Source organism: Acartia tonsa, chromosome 10, assembly GCF_053477335.1.
Source record: "Acartia tonsa isolate MP-2025a chromosome 10, ASM5347733v1, whole genome shotgun sequence".
NCBI lineage: Eukaryota > Metazoa > Arthropoda > Copepoda > Calanoida > Acartiidae > Acartia > Acartia tonsa.
Window position 1 is genome coordinate 30,093,736 of NC_137269.1, and position 26,430 is coordinate 30,120,165.

The 26,430-nt window shown below is 32.3% G+C and overlaps 1 protein-coding gene across 1 annotated transcript; it reads right to left on the reverse strand.

Moving 5' to 3' along the window:
• Positions 1 to 894: 894 nt before the first annotated feature.
• LOC145329818 (uncharacterized) lies at positions 895 to 22,385 on the reverse strand. Its single transcript, XM_080174219.1, has 8 exons — positions 22,250 to 22,385; positions 16,461 to 16,542; positions 15,599 to 15,668; positions 9,376 to 9,447; positions 6,181 to 6,264; positions 2,897 to 2,995; positions 2,350 to 2,435; positions 895 to 1,660 (listed from the first exon to the last, which is right to left on the reverse strand). Exons 1-8 carry the CDS (start codon positions 22,334 to 22,336, stop codon positions 1,554 to 1,556), a joined length of 687 nt encoding a protein of 228 aa, XP_080030345.1. The 5' UTR covers positions 22,337 to 22,385; the 3' UTR covers positions 895 to 1,553.
• Positions 22,386 to 26,430: the final 4,045 nt, after the last annotated feature.

Consider the following 26,430-nt stretch of genomic DNA (forward strand, 5'->3'; position numbering starts at 1 on the left):
TAATACCATTTCACGACTATAGAAAAGATTTGACAAAATAAATACAATTTTAAAACGAACACAGTAATAGTGTCTGACTGATTATGACGTAACAAAAAAAAATAGCCAATGAGAGGCCACTATAAATTTTACCATTGGTCAATAACGGCCTTTCATTGGCTAATTTTTTTTTTGTTACGTCATAATCAGTCAGACACTATTACTGTGTTCTTTTAAAACTGATTATTTTAGCAAATAAAAATATTTTTAAAAATTTTTAGCATTGAAATTAAAAGAAATACAAAGGATCAACAATAAAGTTTATGCCTATAAGTCCAATCATCTTTAAAAAAAAATATTTAAATTTTCAAATCTACTGTGGTATATCTTTATTGGTATATCGCGGGCATTTAGTTTAACTGTCACAGCCAATTTTATTAATCATTAAAAAAATTATTGTTTTTTCATTTCAAAAATCCAATTTGGTGATTTTCACAACATATCGCGATTTACCAATAAAGAATAGTTATTTATTATATCGCATTATAGACAACTTTCCGTGGATATTAAGTTAAATAATTATAAGATTAAAGCAGGTTTTGCTGGCCACGAGGGGCCGAAGGCCTGGACTGACAATACCTGTATTAATTTTATGATTTTTGTTTTAATATTCGAAGAAAATTATCTGTAATACGATGCTATACATGATTTTTCAGAATGGCTGAGAAACGGTTCTAATCCAACAGATGTTAATAGGTTTCAAAGCCATACTAGAAATACGCTTTATCTCTTTCATTTTATTTAAATTACAATATTCTGAACCTAGTAAAAGTGTCGGACTGATTATGACGTAAAAAAAAATTAGCCAATGAGAGGCCACTATAAATTTTACCATTGGTCAATAATGGCCTCTCATTGGCTAATTTTTTTGACGTCATAATCAGTCCGACACTATAAGTTCAATATTCTTATAAAATTACAATATAGTTATCTACATTATTCTTTTTTTTATATGCAGCGATTAAAATTTCAAGAGCGTAGGGCCACTCTTTAGTTTATTCTAAAACATGTTTGTAAAAATGAAATTAACAAACTGTGTTTTATTTTTGATGAATTTTCTTGTTTTAATTGTAAATGGTTTATTATTATACTTTTATTGTCAAATTTTTAAATTTACAGACTTTTAAGCAAAAATAAGAAAAGATAATTCCATAAAGAAGCTGAAACAGGTGATTTATTTTTAGACATACCACTCCCAATGTGTTTCTTTGAGGAAGGGGGGGCTGGTGTTCCTATCACCCCTCGTCCTGCCCCATAAAAAAAATGAATAACTCTTTCTTCTTGAGACTTTGCCCCCCCCCCCCCCTCTTGGTCATCCTTGTTTCTTGGAACCTGTTAGTGGCCATACGTCAATTCGTATACTGACCAAGCCTGATGAACGAAAATGCCATATTCAGTAATTAATTGTCAATTTCTGATAAAAAATATAAATCCAGTCAGTATTTTTAATTTTGAATAAAAAAAACTCACAAACTTAAAATGAAAATAGACAAATGCAACATAAAATAACTGTTTTAAACATATTTCTCCAAAGGTGGTCTCTCTTTTCTGAGCTTGTTTTCATCCAGTAATTTTGCTTCTTCGTCGATATTATACTGTCCCCATCCATAGTTCACCAAATCTGATTATAATAAAATTATATAGGATCTATCTGTTTATCTATCTTTCTAACTTACTGTCTATCTTACTGTCTATATAATTTATATCTATCTGTGTGTCTATCTGTCTTTCTATCTGTGTATCTTACTGTCTAACTACATGTGTATATAATTGTTTATCTATCAGTCTATCTAACTGTAAATCTAACTGTGTATCTATCTGTCTATCTATCTGTGTATCTAACTGTTTATCTAACTCTCCATCTATCTGTGTACCTAACTGTCTATATATCTGTCTTTCTAAATGTGTATCTATAGTCTTTCTATCTGCGTATCTAACTTTTTATCTATCTGTGTATCTAACTGTCTTTCTATCTGTCAATCTATCTAGGTATCTATATCTTTATCTATCTGTGTATCAATAAGTGCATCTATATGTGTATCTAACTGGCTATCCATCTGTGTATCTAACTATTTATCTATCTGTGTATCTAACTATGTATCTATCTATATATCTAATCTATATTTTTGTATCTAACTATCTAACAATCTGTGTATCTAATAGTCAATGTTTTTGTGTAGCTAACTGTCTAACCATCTGTTTATGTATCTAATTGCTATCTCTGTATCTGTTTGTGTATCTTAAGTCTGTCTGTATGTCTACCAATCTGAAGTTTTTGTTGTTGTTGATTCTTATACATATATTATGTACCTGGTTCGATCCAATGTTTAATTTCATGAAGATTTGAGATGCTAAACAAACTTTTGTCCATCACACGTCGAGTTGATTTGTAATACCTTAGAAGTATATTTTTTTTAAATGACTTTTTTAAAAATAGCTTTTTTATAAACATATTTAGAAAGCGTAGCAACTCTATAATCATTACCAGAATGCCCGTACGTCCATTTTAAACATGTTGTTTTTTTACATTTTTAACAACTAATTTTTATGTGATCTAATTATCCGATTGTTCTGATTTTTTGTATATTGATTCCTAGGACAACAAAGTACAATATTATAAGCAAAGCAACTCTATAATCAAGTTCTAAAAATGTAAGTATGTCCATAAACATTATCCTGTATCAAGAAGTTTTTAACATATTTACTCACAATTTTGCTTTAACTCTTATTCATTTATATTCTGATTATTCAGTTCTGACACTATACAAGTGTTAATGTCCGCTGTCCAACCGTTTCAGAGCTTCACTTTTATGGATGTTGTCATCCTTGTTTTTATTGTCCTGAGACTAATACTAACCTGATGGCTATTTCAACAAAAGCAGAAAATAAGAAGAGAGTGGAGAATATCACAGTGGGACCAAATATTATCAGAGGTCCCAGGGGTCTCAGTTCCTTCCTATATAGATAGATAGATATAGAGAAGATTGGACCAAATATTATCAGAGGTCCCAGGGGTCTCAGTTCCTTCCTAGATAGATAGATAGATATAGAGGAGAATATCATAGTTGGACCAAATATTATCAGAGGTCCCAGGGGTCTCAGTTCCTTCCTAGATAGATAGATAGATATAGAGGAGAATATCAAAGTTGGACCAAATATTATCAGAGGTCCCAGGGGTCTCAGTTCCTTCCTAGATAGATAGATAGATATAGAGGAGAATATCATAGTTGGACCAAATATTATCAGAGGTCCCAGTGGTCTCAGTTCCTTCCTAGATAGATAGATATATATAGTGGAGAATATCATAGTTCGACCAAATATTATCAGAGGTCCCAGGGGTCTCAGTTCCTTCCTAGATAGATAGATAGATATAGAGGAGAATATCACAGTGGGACCAAATATTATTAGAGGTCCCAGGGGTCTCAGTTCCTTCCTAGATAGATAGATAGATATAGAGGAGAATATCATAGTTGGACCAAATATTATCAGAGGTCCCAGGGGTCTCAGTTCCTTCCTAGATAGATAGATAGATATAGAGGAGAATATCATAGTTGGACCAAATATTATCAGAGGTCCCAGGGGTCTCAGTTCCTTCCTAGATAGATAGATAGATATAGAGGAGAATATCATAGTTGGACCAAATATTATCAGAGGTCCCAGTGGTCTCAGTTCCTTCCTAGATAGATAGATATATATAGTGGAGAATATCATAGTTGGACCAAATATTATCAGAGGTCCCAGGGGTCTCAGTTCCTTCCTAGATAGATAGATAGATATAGAGGAGAATATCACAGTGGGACCAAATATTATTAGAGGTCCCAGGGGTCTCCTAGTTCTTTCCTAGATAGATAGTTAGATAGATATAGAGGAGAATATCATAGTTGGACCAAATATTATCAGAGGTCCCAAGGGTCTCAGTTCCTTCCTAGATAGATAGATAGATAGATATAGAGGAGAATATTACAGTAGGACCAAATATTATCAGAGGTCCCAGGGAGCTCAGTTCCTTCCTAGATAGATAGATATGAGTTGAGGTCCCAAGAACGCAGTGGTGTGCAAACGGTTTTAACAGGAGGGTTGAAAACATTTATTGGGTGAAAAAGATGAAAGCAGTTTTTTCTGATATCTTGTTTTAGGTTTGGTGTGGAGTTAGACATTCCCCAACACACATCTTCTGCACGCTTATAATTTTAATATGTAAAATGTAGTATTAGAATTGGTAAATTCAGTGGAATAAAAACTATTTGCATATTTAAGTTAAAGGAATGTACTGTTTTTAGATTTTGTTGCAATATTTTATATAAAAGAACATAGACTTTCAAGGTTTTGAGTAAAGGGGTGTTAAATTTCCTTTAACTTTGAAAACCCTTCATTTTACCCACCTCAAAATTTTAAGAATACATTAGATTATCCCCCTAAAACTTTTGAAACCCGGCTTTCATTTCATACCCTCAAAATAAAAAGCTTAGACGTCCCTGATGAGTTTTTTTTCTGGTTTAAAAAAGGTGAACTGTATGAAATTACATGTTTATACTTTCCAAAAATTAATATTTTGTTCTTTTTCTTCAAAAAATTCATTTAAGATGTGTCAATTAAGGACATAATTGTCCATTGACTGTTTTTTTTCCGAAAGTATCTCGGAAACCACTTTCCCGATATGGTTCTCCTTTACAGTGTAGCTTCTCATATTTATAAATATGGGAAGGTTCCACCACTCTACCAAGAAATATTGCCACTAGAAAAAAATTATTTATAATCTAAATAAAATTAAAATTGAAAGTACCCCTACTAACTAGGCTCTAAAGTTAAAATTTATAATTGTCCTTATAATTTGTGATCCTGTTTGTACTTGTTCTCGTGAATTTTTAAACAGTTACAAGTAACTTTCAGTATGCATACATAAATAAAAACTGTGCAGAGCTATGGCACATGAAATATTCGTCTTTTCCAGAAAGGACGGGAACATTGGACTATAAACAATGGACCCCAAAGTTTTATAAACTTGATGTGATGTCACATTTGTTGGCTTAAAAATCTAGATTGGATTGTATATACTAGCAGTGTCCAAACTGTTTCCCTAATAATTTAGATAAACAACTAAGCAAAGAGCAACAAAATGACATAAAACGTAGGAAATGTATTCTTTCTTTTAGAGATTGACTTTATCATCTTTGCTGCTTAAAACATCCAAAGAATTAATATATTTATTTTATCATTAAATTATATCTATCAATGAGAATAATCAAGAAACAATTTATTACCAATTTATTCTGTTTCTACTTTTCCATTTGGTGTATAATATATATCTATTTCTTTAATATAGCTTTTACCAAATTGAAATAATTCATCCTTTAATTTGTAAAGGAATATTCCTGGATTCTCAATAAGTGAAGGGTTTTGAAACTCTGACCTTTCTCATGTTATAACTGAAGACTAACTTCAACTGTTAGGAGTATATGGATGTTATTTGCCCTTTACAATACAACTACATAATATAATATTCCCTTTTCATGTTAGATCTCCAACCTAAAAGAGTTAAGACTCTTGGGGGCTAGGTGTCGCTTCGGGTACTAGGTAACTAGACCTCTCTCCACGCACCTTGAAACATACATACAATACTTATGATTGCGGTGTAAAGCGTCCATTCACCCATCAGACAACCAACTCTCTGAGATGCACGACCTTTGTCTGAGAAGTCCCAACTGTGTATGGTAGCGAGTTGCGCCTGTTTTGGGCCAAGGCATTCCCCCCACTCTAACTATTTACGTCGCGCATCTGACATAGTAGCAGTAGGAACCATTTTTAACGTCTTTAGTTATGACGCGGTGTCGGGCCGAGATTCGAACCTATCACCTTCCCGACGGATAGACTACAGAGGACGGAAAACATCACTAGAAATTATTTTGATGTATATCTGAATCAAAATTTTGCCTCTAGGGGCGAATCCGCCAGTGTTATGTATCATAGAAGTGTTATTATATATCACCTATTGGTCAATGGACGTCCGTAATTTAAGTTCTTTATTTATAAAGTAGCTGCAATATTAAAATTATGTTATTCATTACTCAACTATTAAAAGAATATCCATCAACTACATAACATTAGTATCTATCTAAAAAAAATTTCAGTTTGTAAGTTTACCTATAAAGATACCAAACAACCATAGATGAAATGCCAATAGCCCAGAATAGAAGCATGGTGCAGGAAACGCAAAACATCAATTGCCTGAAAAATAGAATAGTTATTTTTACTATTAAACTTTATTTAGTTCACCAAAAAATAGCCAAATACCTGTTAATAGTTATTATTAAGCTCCCCTAAAAACTTTGGAACTAGCTGTTTTATATATCACAGCAGCTATTCACCTAAAGGACTCTAGGGGTTTTTGAGGTAAGGGGGGGGGGGGGGGAGGTGGACACCCACTCATTATTTTTAAGAGAAAGAAGACCCAAGTCTGTTGAGCAGTTAGCAAGATCCTGCAGACAAAAAAAGCTTACTACTTTATATTATAGGATAGGTAACACAATAAAGCATATATTTCCAATAATATATAGTGGTAAGTTTTTTTGTCCAGTTCCTTTTCAGGAAAGCTCTAAATAGGTCTAAGGCAGGTATTAGGCTGCTTTTTCTAAATATAAAATATATGCTTGTCTGTAGCTTAAAATCTCAGTAATCTCTTTAACATCATGGTAGTGCTTGTCAGGAATTATAGATACTGGTCCTTCAGTGGTTTTAAGCTATTTTTTAAGGGGTGTGACATTTCCACCACTAAAAAATTTATATTATGGGGTATCCTGTGATGTATTATCCTTTAATTCTCCTGTAGCCCCTAGAGGCTAGGGGTGGAGCCGCTTGTTTATCATATAAATAGAGTTTAAATGAAATTACATTAAATCAACATTTTTATCATCTTATTGTACCCACGCCCAAGAGGATAGGGAAGAATCCACTGATAAATTAATTTTACTTTTCCTTTTATTTGTGAAACCCATTACCAATTTGTTTCTAAACTATTTAGAAACACGAAATAGATACATTTCTATATTTCCAGGAATGGATACACGCAAAATAAAAAAAAACTTTCTCAATTTTCTAGGTTTAATAATTATGTACTCTTTAATTTATTTTTACTCTGATGACCTATCCTTTTTTCTCAATTGAATAAGATTTATGCTATGAAGTCGGCATATACCTATGATATTTCATAAAGACATAATGTTAATAATAGTAAGGAATTCCTTAGCTGCACATAACCTGTATCTATAATACAAAGTAGCATGATGTCTGTCCGTCCGTCAGTCCGTCTGAAGCTTAAGATCTCGGTAACCACTGAACCGATCGGATTCTACTCTTCAGGATATATACCTACTGCTTCTGTGGTGGTTTTAGGCTGTTTTCTTGGGGGGTGGGACACCCCCAACCCACCCCCCCCAAAAAAAAACAAAAAAATCGCCCTCCATTTTTTTTGTAGGAGATATCCTTAGGATAGGGGCGAAGTACAATTTATAGTCGTGCAATCAATAGGCGAGATCTGAAAGAACCAAACAAAAAATTTGGATAAAAAAATCCAATATTTTATGTGTGTTTAGTTTGCTTTAAAACCATTTTTTATTTATTTAAATATAATAAATATAAATTCTAATGAATAATTAATTTCTGTCACATATTTTTACTTTTTGAAATAAATTTATTAGATATATATGTAATATGTAATTGAACATTAGATATATTTGCTTTTTAAAGGATTTTTTTGAAGTGTAGAAATTGCACATCCTGTGCAGGGTTATAAATTCCGTTCAATGGTCAAGACATTTCCTTTATTCTTATTCATGCTGTAGATATAGCAGCAGTAGGTATTATTGTTCAGCTTGTTAAAATTAAAAGAATAATTAATTAAGTACTGTGAATAAAATATTTATCAAGAATTAAACGATAACTGGTAAACCCATTGAAGGCCTAAATTTATATAGAATCCTAGAATTTAAAAATAGACTAATCATCCCCCCCACACTGGCCTAAAATATTACTTAGCACAGGGATATAAAGATAGGACAATGGGCAATTAATCAAATGAGAGTTCTCATTTTCCCTATACCTAATATCAACTGACATAAAAAAAAGAAAATCGGAAATTGAAAAATGGTGGTTTAAATAAGAATAAAGAACGTGTCCTAACTTTTGTGATTTTTTTAAAAATAGCTTGTCAGTGTTTTTAGTAAGTAGTAGATGTAAAATGATCCATAGAATTTAGATATGTAATCTTTTTTTTTGTAGTCCTCTTATTTTTTAAGTAATTTAATTTTTATAAATTAAGTTGGTTTAAGTTATTAAAACGCAATTTTAATTTGATATCTTACTTTTTGAATTCTGTTGATTAATTAGTCAAAAAATCTATTTTGTTGAACCCTGGTGAATCAAAACTTCGAACTTTGGGAACTCGTCACAAATGGGTTAAAACAAAATCATAAAAGTTAGGACACGTTCTTTAAAAATGAATAATTGTCTAAAACAAACAAATTAGTTTTGCTCAATATGAATTTGTAGTCTTTAAGCATCTGTGTTGATTATTTCCTTTGAGATTGGTCTGCTATGAGTGTAACAAATTCAGCGGCATTCTGTGCGCTGTTGCCTTAAGTCTTTTAAATTAGCCAAAATAGGAAACGTTGCATATGTTATAGTTCTCAAAGTTCAAGACAGCCAAGAAACTGAAGTTTCGATTCATTGTCCCATCCCTATATCTATGACCAAGAAATATCTGTAATTAATTTGCAATATAACTGAAGCACTATTTAAGGGTGATTTTTTGGCTGATGACCTTTTTATACAAACCAACCAGTGTGTCACTAATACAGCAAAGCCTCAAACTACTTTTTTTAAAAGACAAAAGTGGAGAGGGGTGTTTCTTGGGTTCCACTTTGAAAATAGGGATTTTTTCCAAAAGGATAATTAATAGGAAATTAATGTCTAAATGGAACGTTATAAATAATTTAGATATTAATCAACAACATATATCAATAATGAATTGATAGACAAAGAGTATTTTGTTTAAGTGTTTTTAAGAGTCTGTCTTTAATAACATCCAAAATAATCCGATCTCCACATATCTCTCAGGGAATGATGTCCCCCTCCATGCACCTTGAATCAAACTCTTTGATTACACGACCTTTGTCTGGAAGTCCTATCTAAGCCAGACAACTCCCCAACGCACCACAGCAAGCAAACACGCTACCAATTACATTAATGCCGTTACTGATAAAAGAACGAACAGACATACAGACAAAATAAGTATTATTTATGTATGGAGTAGCTTCGCTACTAAAAAAAATGAACATTTACCTGTCACATTTTCTTCTGTTCAAAGCGTTTAATGTTCGTCTGTCTGCTCGACGCATCGGGACATCCTCGATACTAAAATTTTAAATTTTTATATTTCTTGTGTTGATTCCTTTGGATAAATTATTATCTCGTCTCTCTGTTCCTTTTGCATCACACAATTGAGAAATTCAGATATATTGGATTTACTGGGCTGCTAAATAAGATATTACCCACGACAATCTACTCTATAATTCACGTTGTCCTTCGGCCTGTTTGGCTTTTCCTATATGAATAAAAATGCTCTTTTTATAACTTTCTAAAATTTAAACTGTCCTTTAGTCATAGTATATCCTATTATGTAAAGTAGTAAGGTATTTTATCTGGAGCTTAACATCTCAACAACAACAAATCTGATTTAGTTCTCCTTTTTAGGAAAGTTTTCAAAAGGTCTCAGGATGGTTTTGGGCTAATTTATTTTCATGATTAAGCCTTGGGATGGTTTTCGGCTATTATTAAAAAGAATTGTGTATAACAAACAATAATAAAGCAGTTTGTCTGCTAAAATTTCCTTTTTAAGTTTAATGAATTTTGTGGCCAGATGAACCATCTAAATATATATGTCTATTGTCTGTCTGTGTATGACAATAAGATTATAGATGGAGATGAATATTCTGGCTTAATCCATTATTTTTGAAATAGACATATGGTTATTTACACACACAAATCTCGGTGATTCACCTTAAAGTGCCTACTCGATCACAGAAAACATACTCTGCTTATTATTAATTATATTGAAGTTTGTTGGGTAGTTTTTAGTTTGTTTTTAAACTTTAGGTCTAATTAGATAAGATTAAGTTGGATACGGGGTGGTCCCGCCGGGTTACAGCACCGCAGGTATAGGGTTAGGGCTTAAAAATACCCCTTCCTATTTTAAGTTAATTTTAAAAATATGTGGAATGAGGTTTTCTTTTTTCGACTATACACCTTACGGAAAAGCACCAAAATCCCTTTCATATTTAGCAACGCAACTAATCTATGATTATGATATATTTTTACGTCCGACCAGTAAGCCGTCCGTCTAAACAGTTTCAATCATTTATAAGTAGTTTCGGGTTCGAGTCGTGGAAGGCATGAATTAATACTGTTGCTTCTCAGACAAGTGACAAGAACCTGAAAATCAACGGAAATGCCTAATATTAGTGGCAGCTTAAATTACCAAAATTGGAAATAATCAAAAATATATCAATTATGTATTTTTCTACATTTTGTGCTTTCTTACAACAAATTTAATCATAAATATATATTGTTTCAAAATCAAATTATTATCGAAAATTTAGGGATAGTAAAATGAAAGAGAAATTAATATATATTTAAAGGCTATAATACTAACAAATTACCATTGACCGGCTTCTCTAAATGATCAATAGATATGGAAGGAGAATCCCGCCCTAATATTTGTTTATATATTACACTAGAGTTGGCTCAATATAACTATATCGCTATTGGCTAGTTTTCTATAAATACATATCTATTTATCTATTTCTCAATAAATCAATTTTCCTCCCCCGCCATTACTATCTAAAAGAAAGAAGTAAATATTTATTAATTTAAATGATTTTAAAAAGATTTTTTCAATTATATTTTTTTCACATTACCATCACCAAAGGGTTAATATGATTAAGATTTTAGTTTTAATATTTTAACACAAAGGAAGTGTCGCCACAATTGAATTCTTTTAAAATACAGTTTTCTTAGATTTACTCTATTATGAACGTATATTTTTTATTTATAAAATAAGGATTAAATACTTCAATGTAATTCAAATATCTACATGAAGTAAAAAACTTAATTCATTCCATAAACAAATAGGATAAAGGTCTTATCGCTTTGGTCAATGAGAGTTTAATGAGGATTATTGGAGTACTATGAGTTTTAAACACTTTACCATTGGAAGACTCGAGCTCATTTATAGACGTTTATTTCCTATATAGATCTGTCATGGATCTTGATGCAATAAAGTAGGCTGTTTTGTAAATGTTAAAAATTGGAAGATTTCATTAAATAAAAGTAATCGCAAATATACTTAGTAAATAAGTTAACCTTTGTAATTTTTGACATAAGTAAGTTTATTTGTAATATTCAAGACCCCAAAGCTTACAAACCAATCGTTTTCAGTATTAGATGCTTATAAATTGAAGTTATAATACTTATTTTACTTTAACAAAAAAAACTATATTAGAAATATCTTCTATTTTCATGGGGTGTAGGACCCCCCTTACGGAAAAAAAATACTCTAACTCCTCCCCCTCTCCACAACAAAAAGTGAATTTTACATCTCTATAGAAAAATTCAATAAAAGTAATTTCTATTTCTAAATAATTTGACTGAAGCATTATAATTTTTATGTCAACACATCATTTCTAGGATAATGATGATTAATTTATCTTGCATTAGCATATCCCTTAAACTCTGCCAAAAATTCCAAGTTTTATTAATCATTTGAACCAGTATAAACCTGATTTTAATAAAAATGAAGAAAGAAATTGGGCAAAACTATAAATTATTTATTTGTTTGGAGGTCGATCAAATTAATTTTTATTAAATGTTAAAGAACAATAGATTTTGATATATTTTTCTTCCTCAAACTTTGATTGTTAAATCTGTTTATGCTTGCTGTTATATAATCATAGGGGGAAAGGATTTAAATTTATCTATAAAGACATAGTTTTTAAGGTAAACTAAAAGTTCACCTATCTTTTTTGTTGTCCTGCTAAAATGTCTGGACAACATTATATAGGTGGAGTAACATTATATATCATTCCTAGCGGTTGCGCCTCTAGAATCTAGGGGCTCTATATTCGGAGAGCACAAAAGTAGCCCAAAACCATACCCAGACTTATTTTTAAAAAAAATATATAGCCTAAAACCCTCTCAGAGCCTATAAGAGGCTTTACTGTAAAAATGAACCATATCGGTTAGCAAGATCCTTCACTACAGACAAAAAAATCTTATTACTATTATAGCAATTTTTTTTATATATATCATGCATAATATTCATTACTACAAAGTACATATTGCTTTTTTATGTGTTAAATAAGAAACATTAGTCATAGTTAAATGCTAAAATTTAAATACCTCACCACCTTCCCCCTTTTTTATTATGCAAAATAGATGAAGGGTAATAGAAATCTGAAAATAAAAATGACGCAAATGAGTACAAATGATACGCCAATTTTGATCACAATTCTCATGTTTATCTAAAAATGCAACATATAATAATAGCTATTAAAACAATTTTCAAGCATAACTTTTGTCTTATTAGGATAACAATTAAATAAGAAAAATATTTTTACCATATGCAATTCGTGATCAAACACCTAATTGAAAAAAAATGCAAGACATAGCTTTTATTTTAAGAAAGACTAGGGGCAACGAACGCCCCCTAGAAGCCTAAGGTGGGAGGGGGATAAGTCAATCGCCCTTCTACTTTTTAATTTGAGTTTTAATAAGAAATAAGGGCGAGGGGAACAGGTTTGAAGACATCCGAGAATAGTTATGATCGAGATCTTCCTTCATCGCAAAATAACCCCCCCCCCCCACTTATTCCTTACCTCCACTGGAGGAAAAAAATCAGCTTTTGTTTTTAATAAACAGTTTAAAACTTATGCTCATTAAAGCATCATGTCTTTTTATTTATAACCAACTGAAGATTGTTTTTAACATGAAACACTGTGTATTGGACTTATCAAATAGAATTAACATGTTTAATTAAACTGTGTTGATCAGTCACTCTATGCTATACTATATATTATATGATAATTTAATTCTATCAGTTTTGATTCAATGAATTTATTATTACTTAGAACCTACACTAGATTTTCGTTGTTATGTGAAACACACTGCGGGCTACCCCCATGATCTCCAACCTCCATCCTCTTTACCCTGTCCCCTCCTTCCCCCCTACTTGATGAAAGATTGACCAATAAATGAAATAGGAAATAGCAACTGCCCAGCCAGAAAGTAGCGCACGATATCGTGTAGCAATCGAGCACGAGTTCTTACGATATTGCTAAATAGTCGTCCAATGCACATCGACGATATGTTACGATAAATGGTCGAAAAGGTACTTAGAGCTGCGCGATACACCTACGAACTCGTAAGTGATATCGTAAGTATCGCGCGCGATATCGTACCAAAATTGTAAATAAAAAGTACATTAAAAAATTTATTTAACATCGTGTAGTTTTGGGTAAGGAAATGGTTACGTAAAACAATAATATTCATAACATAAACTAATTGTACTTTCCATACTGAAAGAGAGAGAGAAAGAGAGGGTGTATCTCTGAGCTACCTCTGAAATTATAAGGGTGATTTTAAATCTGTTTCCATTATAATTATAATTGTGAGGAACTTAGAAATTTTTACCTAATTCATCTTATTTTAATTGCCATTTGTCTAATTTTTGTACACTTGCTGTGGTTTAAAATGAAAATGATTAAAAAAAATTTTTTTTCAATAAAAGACCATTAACACATTTTGGTATTATGTTATACCAGTTTTTAATTTATTTTGTTTGAAAACAGAAAGATTATAATTGTCTATACAAAGTAATGTGAATACCTAGTGGCCAATTTATAAACTATATTTCTCACACAATGATTTTGAAAATGTTGGTTGTGTGTCTGTTTGTATGTGTGTGTTGACAAACATAAAATGCGAGATACATACGATAGTCACGATTTTTACTACAAATTCGAATTAATCCCTATAAAATCGTAAATTCGATTTTTGCTATAATATAGTAAATATCTCCTTACGATTTTCCTTACGACGTTTCTGGCTGGGTGAAATTACCGAAAATTTAGATATTTTTTGTTAGCATGAGGAAGTGGGCAAAAATGGTTAAAGTAGGGGTATTTTACATACTATAATTGTTTGTCAAATTCCTGAAATGGGTTTTCATAAAACGAATAGCGCGTTTTTTCGATTAGCGAAATCTAAACAGAGAATACAACTATTTATTTAATTATTTCGCTTTTGTTGGTACGGCCTTCATAGGAGAAAAACAAATTATCTCCAATCCATTTTTGCTTCATATTAATTAATGCATCTTTTTAGAGCTGTATTAGACATTATACAAATGGTTAAACTAATAAATTTAAAATTTTGAATTCTTAAGTTGTATACTCTGTTGAAATTCTATCCTCTTCGTTCAATCAACCAATGTCTAAAAAATGTCGAAAAAACGCGGCATTTATATATCTTTCAAAAACCCATCTCTGGTCTCTTATTCCTGCATTAAGCATTTTTAACCTTGCTTTATTATATAACATTTTTTCATTAATATTTCATGTTATTTTTCTAGTGGTAATAGAAAAAAATTAATTATAAATGTAATTTTTTCAGCAAAGCTTTCCTTAAGTTTAGGTCTGTTGTTACTTTTATAAGTAGAGTTAATAGTCCCAGAGTAGCAGTGAGACTGACTCCCATCTGTCTTAATGGATGTTAGTGTGTGTGTGGGGGAGGGGGCAATTACCCAAAATGCCCCCTTCGATTCGCACGCCACTGATGATTTATAAGCTTTGTTTGTATGGAGATTTCCATTACTGTTATTCCTCGTATTAATCATTACTTTTTATTACTTCAATAATAATTATTTATAATATCAAAAAATGTCAAATGCATAATAATTCTTAACCTTATGGGAGGATTGGACATATACGACAAAGACACGCTTTTTCATGAGAAGAGGAAAGAGACTTTGCAGCCAGCTTCATATAAATTTATTTTGTCCAAAGAATGATAATGTAATGTCAGGGAGGAAGGGGACATTGGTCTGTTAATGGCACTTGTGCCCAAAGTTTTGTAACCACATTTAATTATTCGTTGACTAAAACACTGTGTGTACATTTCTTCATAGTGTTTGGTTCCATACTAATAGTTTCCACACTTTTCAAACAACTAAATTAATCTTCAAAAGAGGTAATTTTGTGATTTTGTATGTGGGATAGGAATCTTATTATTATCCAATGTCTTATCTCTTATAGTCCCTTGGTTTTTAGTCTGTTAATATTTCAAGATCCTTTACATGGGCAATACAACTTTTTAAGGCAATATTTTGCCTCTGAAATTTTTTTCACGACGACGAAGAAAATACGATAAATAATTTCTGTTAAGGTGATGTAGGTCAAATTAAGCAATAATTTAGTAATAATTTTGATCTAATTATTTTAAAAACTTTTACCTTAAAGGTTTCAGGCAAAGGGGTTCAATTTTCTTCTTTCTTTTTCTTGCTTTCCGTCCATTCGGCTGCCCTGAATATAATATAACCATGTTCTTGTTTGTGATAGATACCTTTTATCGGGACACTATTTCTTGGCAGGTTTGACCTACTCCCCCTCAAGTTACAAGTTTTTTTAACTAAAAAAATCTTGATCTATCAATCTAGCCGTTTACTAGATCTTACAGAACACCCAGTTACTACAGTAAATAGGATACTAATCCTATCATATAAAGTAAAACGGTTTTTTGTCTGAAGTTTTAGATTAACCGTTTAATTTTTCCATTTTAGCGAACTGTGTGGTTTTGGGTATATTTCCTGCCTTTCCCTGCCCCTCAGAATGTATACTAGTATATAGATGCTTGGTGCACAGACTAAGTATCCTTATACTAAAGTAACAGGATGTGTGTCTGTGTGTTTGTGTGTTTATTTGTACCGAAGGATCTCGCTAACGGCTGAACGGATTGGGTTCTCCTTAAAAGGGTAGCTTCTCATAGGTCCAGGGAAGGTTTATAACTATTTTCTTGGGGGGTGGGACACCCCCAACCCCCCCCAAAAAATGAAAAATTCCCCCCCCACCTCAAAAAAATTTTTTTTACTTTTTCTTTTAAAATCTAAAATAAGAAATTAGGTTATCAAATTCGACTCTCTCTTCAAGTGCCCCTAGAGGCCTCTAGGGGCGTAGCCGAAAGTATATACATATATGAATTAATGGAATTTTACCAAAGATCTGCAAGATATAGCACAAGAAGATTAAGAAACATACAACTAACCCCTGTTTACTGAATAACCTTTGTCTGAAAGTACTAATTGTCCCTAAAGTTACCTGTGACCATGTTGCTTATTTTCTCCTTGCTGGATGCCAACCTTTTCAGCACTGGAACATCCCTGCGGGGCTCCAAGTTTTGCTAGGTAAAAAATATAGATAAGGATCTACTTTATGAAGAAAGTATAGAATTATGCTTTTTCCTGGTCTTTTAAGGGTTTCAATTTCTTCTGTTTTTTTTTATGTAGAACTAGCGGCTGCGCCACTTTTATCTAGGGGTCAGCGTTGTATTTTAAGGATAGGGAAGGTGACAAAAAATAGCTCCAAGTCACCAACAGACTTAAGTCTTAAAATAAATATAGCCCTTTCTAGGACCTATGTGAAGCTTCCCTAAAATTGAGAACTCAATCGGTTCAGTAGTTATTGAAATCTTAAGCTAGAGACACAAAAACCTTACAACTTTATATTTTAGGATAAATAAGAAAGCCAAATCATTGTATTTCATAATTATGGACGTACCAACTAAAATGGGATTGTTTTAGAGTAGCTTCAGTTTTGTAAAAGAATGGATTTAGGATATACGTGGATATTATGACTAGAGATAATGTTCATAAATTTAGGTTGCTACCATGGTCAACATTTATAGGTCAGTTCGTTCATCCAGTAGGAGGGGAGGGGATGGGGTAAAATGGATAGATGGGAAGATCGTTATTTTATCCAGCTACAAGTTTCACTTTATTAAAGTACATGATAATCCGGTGTAAGATCTAAGAAATAATAAATCCATTTGTAAAAAGGAGAGCCGCATAGAAGTTGCGCAGTATAGGTATAAATAAAAAAATATAGATAAAAAGCTAGTAAATTCATTGTTAGTTCAGTAGATATGATATTGATCAGTTCATCTGTCTGTCAGTCCGTCCTTCCTTGTGTTGCGTTCTATCAATAAAATTCTTATACAGATAGTTGACTCTTAGCCCCCATGGTCAAAGGTGGAGGGGGGTTATTGTTTAAACCCATGTATAAAAGTAACAGAATTTCTGTCTGTACCAAAGATTCTAGCAAACGATATGGTTCTCCTTAACAATGTTGCTTCTCATAGGTGCAGATAATTTTATTACTATTTTGGGTGAGGGGACCACCGCCCTCCAAAGAAAACTCTCCCCTAGTAAAAAAAATGACCCTCCCAATTTTTTTACTTTTTCTTTTTCTTGTTACTGATACACTTCCTACTAATGGTATCATCCTTGTTATTACAAATACTAGCGGCTACGCCCCTAGAAGCCTCTAGTGGCACTTTAAATGTTTGGTTTTTTGTTGCGTTAAAGTTTCTACGATATGTTGCGTAAGAGTCTCTTTATACGATACCTCGCAATGTTACGTAGGAGTTTCTATACTTAAAATAAAAATTTCGATTTATTATTATTTCTCTTGGGAGGGTGGTTGGTGGTGCCCTCCCCCAAAATAGTTATAAACCTTCCTGGGACCTATAAGAATCTACCCTGTTAAGGAGAACCCGATCGGTTCAGCGGTTAGCGAGATCCTTCGGTACAAACAAACACACAGACACACAAACAGACAGACATCCTGTTACTTTAGTATAAGGATAGATACGTGTATGTAGAAGCATCTCTGAATGAATCTTAATTACATTAATTTAGTATTTATTTGTATTCATCTCACATTTACTCACAAAAAGAACCTAATTTAGACCTTTTTTAAGGATTGGCAGACGCAAGGGAGCAGGGATATTACATACCCATTCAACCATTCAAAGCCCCTCAAACTTTTTTGGAGTGGTTTGCGCCAAGGTTCAAAGCCCTTAGCATTATTTGGCATTTACCATTCAAAATGTGATTAACAGTACAACCCCCCCCCCCCCCACCACCCCTAACATGAGGGGGTAATTATTCTACTCATGTCAATTTACCCCCCCCCCCCATCCCCCAACCTCAAAAGTTGAATAACCCTACCTACAAAAAAATAGCTTTTGCGTGCCTGCCTAACGCAACCGAATCTGAAGCCGCAATCAGTGGCGTGGCTTATATGGATGCAGGCGATTGGTGTTTTGTTAAAAAACGAAATATGAACATAAATAGGCAGGATATACGTATAAATAGATATCAATTAACATGTTTTTCCTTATGAAAGGTCACCAGAGGCCTAAGAGTAAAGACATAGCCGCTTGAAGATAATAAAGAATCAAATTAATTTTCGAACTTCACAAACCTTTCAAAGTCACAGACTTAATAATACTAACAATTTAGCTTTTAAATTATTGAATCTAGCAAGCTGGAGTATGTCCATAAATGTCACAGCAATAACAAGCTAAAATAATCAGTGGCGTGCGAACCGAAGGGGGCATTTGGGGCAATCGCCCCCCCCTAGCGACCAAAACGCCCCCCTCTGCCCCCCCCTAGCAACCGCCCCCCCTGCCCCCCCCTAAATGTTAAAAAATGCCCCATTTTGCCCCCCCCCTGGTCAACAAAAATGCCCCTTTTTGCCCCCTACCCTACAAAAAGCAAAACTATCCCAGTTTCCAAAAAAAAGATCAAGAAATACTCCAAAAAAAATTTTTTGGCGCTTCGCGCCTACCAAACAGACCTTTTTTCACTGAACATAACAAACCAGGTTATAGGAAGTATTTTATTTTGTATAATATAAACTTTTTACCAAAGAAATTTTGTACATCCCCAATGATGATACAAAAAATTACCCCTTATATAGATTACAATTATTGTATGAAATATATGGAAACTCGACTTAATTAACCAACCAATCAAAATTCCATTAAAGTCCCAAAGTTGTTGAGCCAACGAATAAGAAATTTTTATATGAAATATTGACAATATGACAAGTGTAATAAATAGCCCAAAAACCCCTCCCTCCCTGCATATTTGAAGAAAAAAATTTGCGCTTCGCGCCCTTCCAAATGGTTTCTGCTATGAAATATTGGGGACTAGTGTAATAAATAGCCCAAAAACCCCTCCCTCCCTGCATATTTGAAGAAAAAAATTTGCGCTTCGCGCCCTTCCAAACGGTTTCTGCAATGAAATATTGGGGACTAGTGTAATAAATAGCCCCAAAACCCCTCCTTCCCTGCATATTTGAAGAAAAAAATTAGCGCTTCGCGCCTTTCCAAATGGTTTCTGCAATGAAATATTGGGGACTAGTGTAATAAATAGCCCCAAAACCCCTCCCTCCCTGCATATTTGAAGAAAAAAATTTGCGCTTCGCGCCTTTCCAAATGGTTTCTGCTATGAAATATTGGGGACTAGTGTAATAAATAGCCCAAAAACCCCTCCCTCCCTGCATATTTGAAGAAAAAAATTTGCGCTTCGCGCCCTTCCAAATGGTTTCTGCTATGAAATATTGGGGACTAGTGTAATAAATAGCCCAAAACCCCTCACTCCCTGCATATTTGAAGAAAAAAATTTGTGCTTCGCGCCCTTGCAAATGGTTTCTGCTATGAAATATTGGGGACTAGTGTACTAAATAGCCCAAAAACCCCTCCCTCCCTGCATATTTGAAGAAAAAAATTTGCGCTTCGCGCCCTTCTAAATGGTTTCTGCTTTTTATCACAATGAAAGGACAAGTAATTTTTAAAATTTTTTTACATAGTTCATTATATCTTTGGTTTTTATGGATTATAATATTAAAAAAAAATTTTTTTCACTGTTTCGAGCATCCAGTATGTAATTTACTTTGACTGTCATCACACAACATACAGGAAAAAGGATTTGTGACTTTTTCTACCTAAAATATATATTTATTTCAACAGATGCTCTTTAAATCTACTTGTCTGTATTCTTATTAATGATTTTTGTGCTTTGCTACTTAAAAATGTTGTCATCCTTGTTGTCATACAATAAAGAAATATTTAAAATCATTTTTTCATAGGTATTAGGTTAATTTTTGGTAAATTATTTCCAAAATGAGTGTTTTTATCCCCTCCCCCCCCCCAATTTTTTTTAATGGGGTTATTCATCCTTCCTGCTGAGATTTTATAACATCCCCTTCCACCCATTAAAAATGTTTTGTGGTGGAGGGGGGGGCCCGGGGGGGGGGAAAGGTTAATTTATCTTCTGTACTATTTTTACGAAGATGCTTTCTAGCTCCCTTCCCTTCGGTCATTGCAGGGTGGGGAGAAGGGATGGGGGAGAAGAGATGGGGGGGGAAGGGATAGGGGGGGGAAGAGATGGGGGGAAGAGGTGGGGGATATAAATGGGAAATAGGGATGGGGGAAGGGATGGGGAAGAAGGGATAAGGACTAGGAGGCCCATAATCAAATAATCCCACCCCTTAAAACGCCCTTAATTAAGATTAGTATATATAATCAAAATGCCCCCCCCTAAAGCAAAGTGCCCCCCCGGGGCACTTTGATTTAGGGGGGGGCAAAATTTTACAAAATCTTCAAAATGCCCCCCCCTAGACAAAGTGCTTCGCACGCCACTGAAAATAATCTTTGAAAACTACAATTAAAAATCTTTTAAAATTTACTATGAAAATACAGAAAAATTATTACTGGCAATTTCCCTAACAAATAAAGATATCTTCTATTGATTGTCATTGGATGTACGAATATACCCCAGTTATAGAGTAGCTACACTCTTAAAAAACACACACTTCATAATTGTATAGAAATTTAATTAAAAAGAATAATTGAATTTTCATTACTTTTAAAAAGTTAGTATTGTTTATTTCTATAATGGTTTTATAGACAGTTGACCACAGATACGCATATAAAAGATATTCTGTTTGGTTGGCCCCTGTGGTTGTAAAGGCCCGGGCTAATCTCAAAGTTTCCAAAGTTAAATCTAAGGAGCATTTACTATATAATTATAAACATGCTAGATATTATATTTCTTTAAGTTTGAAAATCGGAGATATCAATCTTAATGTTAAATAGTTATGAGATTAAAGCAAAAAAAGAAAAAGAAATAAATGAGTTTCAGCATAATTAAATTTTTTTTCAGTACAGCCTCGAAACCAAATAATATCCGATGGATTAGAACTGGTTCTTAGACATACTGAAAAACCTTGTATAGCATCGTATTACAGACACAATTTTACACGAATATTAAACTAAAAATTTTAAAATTAATACCAGTTTCGTTTTAATATCTGCGGAAAGCTGTTTATAATACGATGTTAAAAATAAATATTCGTATTTTTGTGTGCAAGTTCAAAATAGTGCAAATCCATAACTGTAAAGATTTATATGGATCAAAATAGGTGCGAAATAAATAAAAGATAAATTCAAAATTATGCCAAAAAACTGTAATTTGCCAATTAATAATGTTTGGCAAAAATATTGTAAATTCATATGTCATTGTTTATATAGTCCTCTCTTTATGTGTTATGGATGTATAGGTCCTTGTTGACATAAAAACATATATAATTGATAAAAGCAAAATTAACAAAGACTTTTAATATTTTACCTGAAATTTCTGTATGTTATAAATCAAAGTTTAAATTATATTTTCTTTTAGAAGATTAGTTATGCGAATTTGCTGTTGTTATTCTATCTTTCTTTTTGAAAAGGAAAGCTGTTATAAAATTTTAGATGTTGACACCCAAGTCTTGATTTTTTTTATTTTACTGTACTTTTTAGATAAAAGCTAAAATATTTTTTCGATGTTCTATAAATGGTTATAAAAAACGAAGAAAATAAGCCGTTAATCATTAAATTCTGATAACTATAAGTGGGGTAAAATTGCTTTTAAAAAAGTTCTCATAAAAAAAACACATTGTATTTATCTATGAATTTATCCATCTATTTAACCATATATCTACCTATCTACTTTTCTATCTATGTATCTACCTATCTATCCTTCTGAAAATGTATTAACCTGGACATTTTTTAGCTCCATCTCCCTATAGTTTTGTTCCTTGATAATTCTGTTCATCTGCGCGTGATTCTGTATCATATTCGCCATTTTGACGACGGCTCCCGTGGGTGATATCTTATAAAAATATATTTCTGAAATTTTTATCTTTCAAACAAAAAAGGTAGTTATTGAAGTTTTAACTTTTCATGAGTTACAAAGAAGGAACTTAAGGGATAAGACAATGGGCGATAAATTGATGTACATCCCCAAAGATAAAGTACATGAGTAATTGGTTTAAAAGTTTGAACACTGCTAGTTGAAACACAAAATCATGATTTATAAAAGTATAAAAGTTTTAATTCAGCGAATGGGAGAACATGTTAGTAATCAAAACTTTGAGTACCAATATAATTTACAGTCTATTGCCCCCCCCCCCCCTCCCTGGTTATTCAGTAAAATATTCGTGTTTAACAATTATCGATTTTGTAGAGAAATTAATTTGCCAATTTAATAAAAAACAGTTTTCACAAAATTGGTTATTATATTTGAGAATTAATTTAAGTTTTTGGTAAAACAAAAATAATCATATTCAAAATTTATATAAGAATAACATTACAACACATGCTAAAAAGTAAGAACAGAAATTTTGTAGCATGTATTTCATCAAATCATTGGATATTACTTAAATGCTAAAATCTGCCAATAGACATGAATGTGAAGAAAAATTTAATTTCTTCGGACCCAAACATACATTTAGCTTATAAAGTATATGAGAATCTAACAAATAAATAGGGCTCGGCAGCCGCCTGTAAGCCTCAGAGATATTAACTTTCACAATTTTAAAATCGACTGTAAGTCTAAACCTGACCTAAATATTGCAATCACTCTTTAAACAAAATATTTCAAAGCATCCAAACGGATTTAATATTGTGGCTTATTCAGTTTTATGTTTTAAGAAAGAGAATAAGTTGAATAATTGTCATGTGTAATTTTATAACTAAAATTTATGTCTTCTTGACTTTAGCAAAGCTTGTAATTTTAGACTAGGGGTAAGTTTTTATACTAACATAAACTACTCTAAAAGTATATATTACCCAACTATTATAACTAATGTTGTAGACTAGTATAACCTAACTATTAAAGCCTATTATTTTATTACTAACAGGTTCTAGACTAGTTTAACTTAACTATTATAGTATTTATAACTAAGGTTCTAGACTGGTATAACATAACTATTATAGTATTTATAACTAAGGTTCTAGACTAGTATAACTTAACTATTATAGTATTTATAACTAAGGTTCTAGTCTAGTATAACTTAACTATTATAGTATTTATAACTAAGGTTCTAGACTAGTATAACTTAACTATTATAGTATTTATAACTAATATAAGGTTCTAGACTGGTATAACCTAACTATTATAGTATTTATAACAAAGGTTCTAGACTAGTATAACTTAACTATCATAGTATTTATAACTAAGGTTCTAGACTAGTATAACTTAACTATTATAGTATTTATAATTAAGGTTCTAGACTAATATAACTTAACTATTATAGTATTTATAACTAAGGTTCTAGATTAGTATAACCTAACTATTTTAGTATTTAAAACTAAGGTTCTAGACTGGTATAACCTAACTATTATAGTATTTATAACTAAGGTTATAGACTAGTATAACCTAACTATTATAGTATTGGATCTACTGCAGTTCACGGTAAAATATTGCTGGTAACGAATGTTGCCAAAAATCTATGAATTTTAAAGGCTGCTAGATACCAAACGGCTGAACGTACAGATAATGCCCGCACACTATTTTAAGCGACGTAAGAAGGCCTACAAATAATCTGGTATAGCCATAAATCAAAAATGCATAATTATCTCGCAGTGCAGAGAAATGCGCGAAAAAGGCCTATTTTACGCGTTTTTTCTTCAGTGAAGCTTTCCCTGTGCATCATTGGATCTTGGCTATTCCAGATTATTTGTAGGCCTTCTTATGCCGCTTAAAATGGTGTGCGGGTATGATCTGTACATTAAGCCGTTTGGCAGCTAGCAGCCTTTAAAATTCATAGATTTTTTGCAATATTCGTTACCAGCATTATTTTACCGTGAACTGCAGTAGATCCATAGTATTTAAAACTAAGGTTCTAGACTAGTATAACCTAACTATTTAAAAGACTATTATTTATTACTAAGGTTGTAGACTAGTATAACCTATTATTTATTACTAAGGTTGTAGACTAGTTTAACCTAACTATTATAGTATTTATAACTAAGGTTCTAGACTAGTAAAACCTAACTATTATAGTATTTATAACTAAGGTTCTTGACTAGTATAACCTAACTATTATAGTATTTATAACTAAGGTTCTAGACTAGTATAACCTAACTATCAAAGCATATTTTTTATTACTTAGGTTCTAGACTAGTATAACCTAACTATTTAAGACTATTATTTATTACTAAGGTTGTAGACTAGTATAACCTATTATTTATTACTAAGGTTGTAGACTGGTATAACCCAACTAACTGGTAAAAGCCAGATCCTCTAACAGAAATTTTCTTTCATACAAACTAACAAAAATCTAAAATTTTCTATAGTTCTGTAAAAACTAATTGTTTATCAAAATAGTTTAATTTTAAAAGAGGATAAATTTAGAAGAGGATAAATCAGCAATTTTTATTTATTGGATGCTTTAAGATTTTAATCTAGTAGTTTTGCTTGAAAATATCCTCAAAATTACGCGTTACCGCTCTCTTTTACCATTTCTCTCTCTCTCTCTCTCTGTTACACTTTTAAACACACACACATAAATTCTCTTTCTTTCTTTTAGACTCTATCTATTTCTCTTTTCTTTTTGTATTCCTCTCTCTATATGCATGTCTGTCTGCCTGTCAATCTTTCTCTTTCTATCTTTCTTTTCTATCCTCCTGTTTTTTGACAGTCAGACGGACTTAGAGACATTGATAGAAGAGAGAGAGAGAGAGATAAAAAAGATGGTAGAAAAGCACACATAGAGAGAAAGATAATAAGAAGAGAGAGGGAAAGAGAGAGAAAGAAAGAGAGAGAGAGAGAGAGAGAGAGAGAGAGAGAGAGAGAGAGAGAGAGAGAGAGAGAGAGAGAGAGAGAGAGAGAGAGAGAGAGAGAGAGAGAGAAAAAAAAAGATAAAGAGAGAGGAGTTAAGGAGAGAGAGAAATATATATTGGGAAAGAGGAACGTACAAGACCAAATAAGAAATAAGGCCTCCATTAACCAGAGAATATATTTTGGTGTGCCCTCACCTCCACGCATAGTACCATATCAAATCTTTAGAATTGCACATAATTACAAAAGCATAGACTCCATTATTTATTCTAATCATAAACTTCCAATTATCTTTTTTTGCGAATATAAAGCATAATGCGTGTGTGATGGTACACCATGTATTTTAAGCCTATAATTTTACACCAATTCATAGGTATATATAATATATATTATGTAGGCCGTCTGGGGAATTTGAGAAGTTTGCATTTTATAAGGGTGGCACTTAAAACTGAATTCAGGATAATTTTGTGTATATAAGTTGTTTAGAATTTCCATAAATTTTCTGGAATGAAGGAATATATGTATATGTAAATTTAAATATGTTCAAGTAGTAAAATATGATTTTCTGTCCATTGTCCAATTGAGTACTTTTTAAAAAATTGTTTATTGAATTAAGCCTAATCGTCACAAGAAGCATCCCCAGCCATTTGAGCTGTACTGGACTTATTGGATTTTAGATTAAATGGATAAGTCGAAGAAAGATATTTTTAATTTTCAAGGTTTCTTTCTCGCAAAGGGCAGCTACCTTAGGGTTGCATGCATCTTCTTACAGCTGGCATAAAATAATTATAGCCAATTCAAATTAATGTAAAGGTAGCACACGGCTTAAAAACAATAGGACAATATAATCATACTTAAATGTAAGATAAGATTTAGAAATTCGATGTTGACATACGGACAACTACCTCGTAAGGGCGGGATTCTCCTTTGATTTTGAAGTGATCATCTATAGAATCTAGAGGATAAGTAACATCTAACAGGCAATTAACCCTTTGATTGCACAACCTTTGTCTGAGAAGTCTTAACTGTGCATGATAATGAGTTGCGCATGTTTATGGGCCAAGGCATTCTCCCTACTCTAACTATTTATGTCGCGCACTTGACATAGCAGCAGC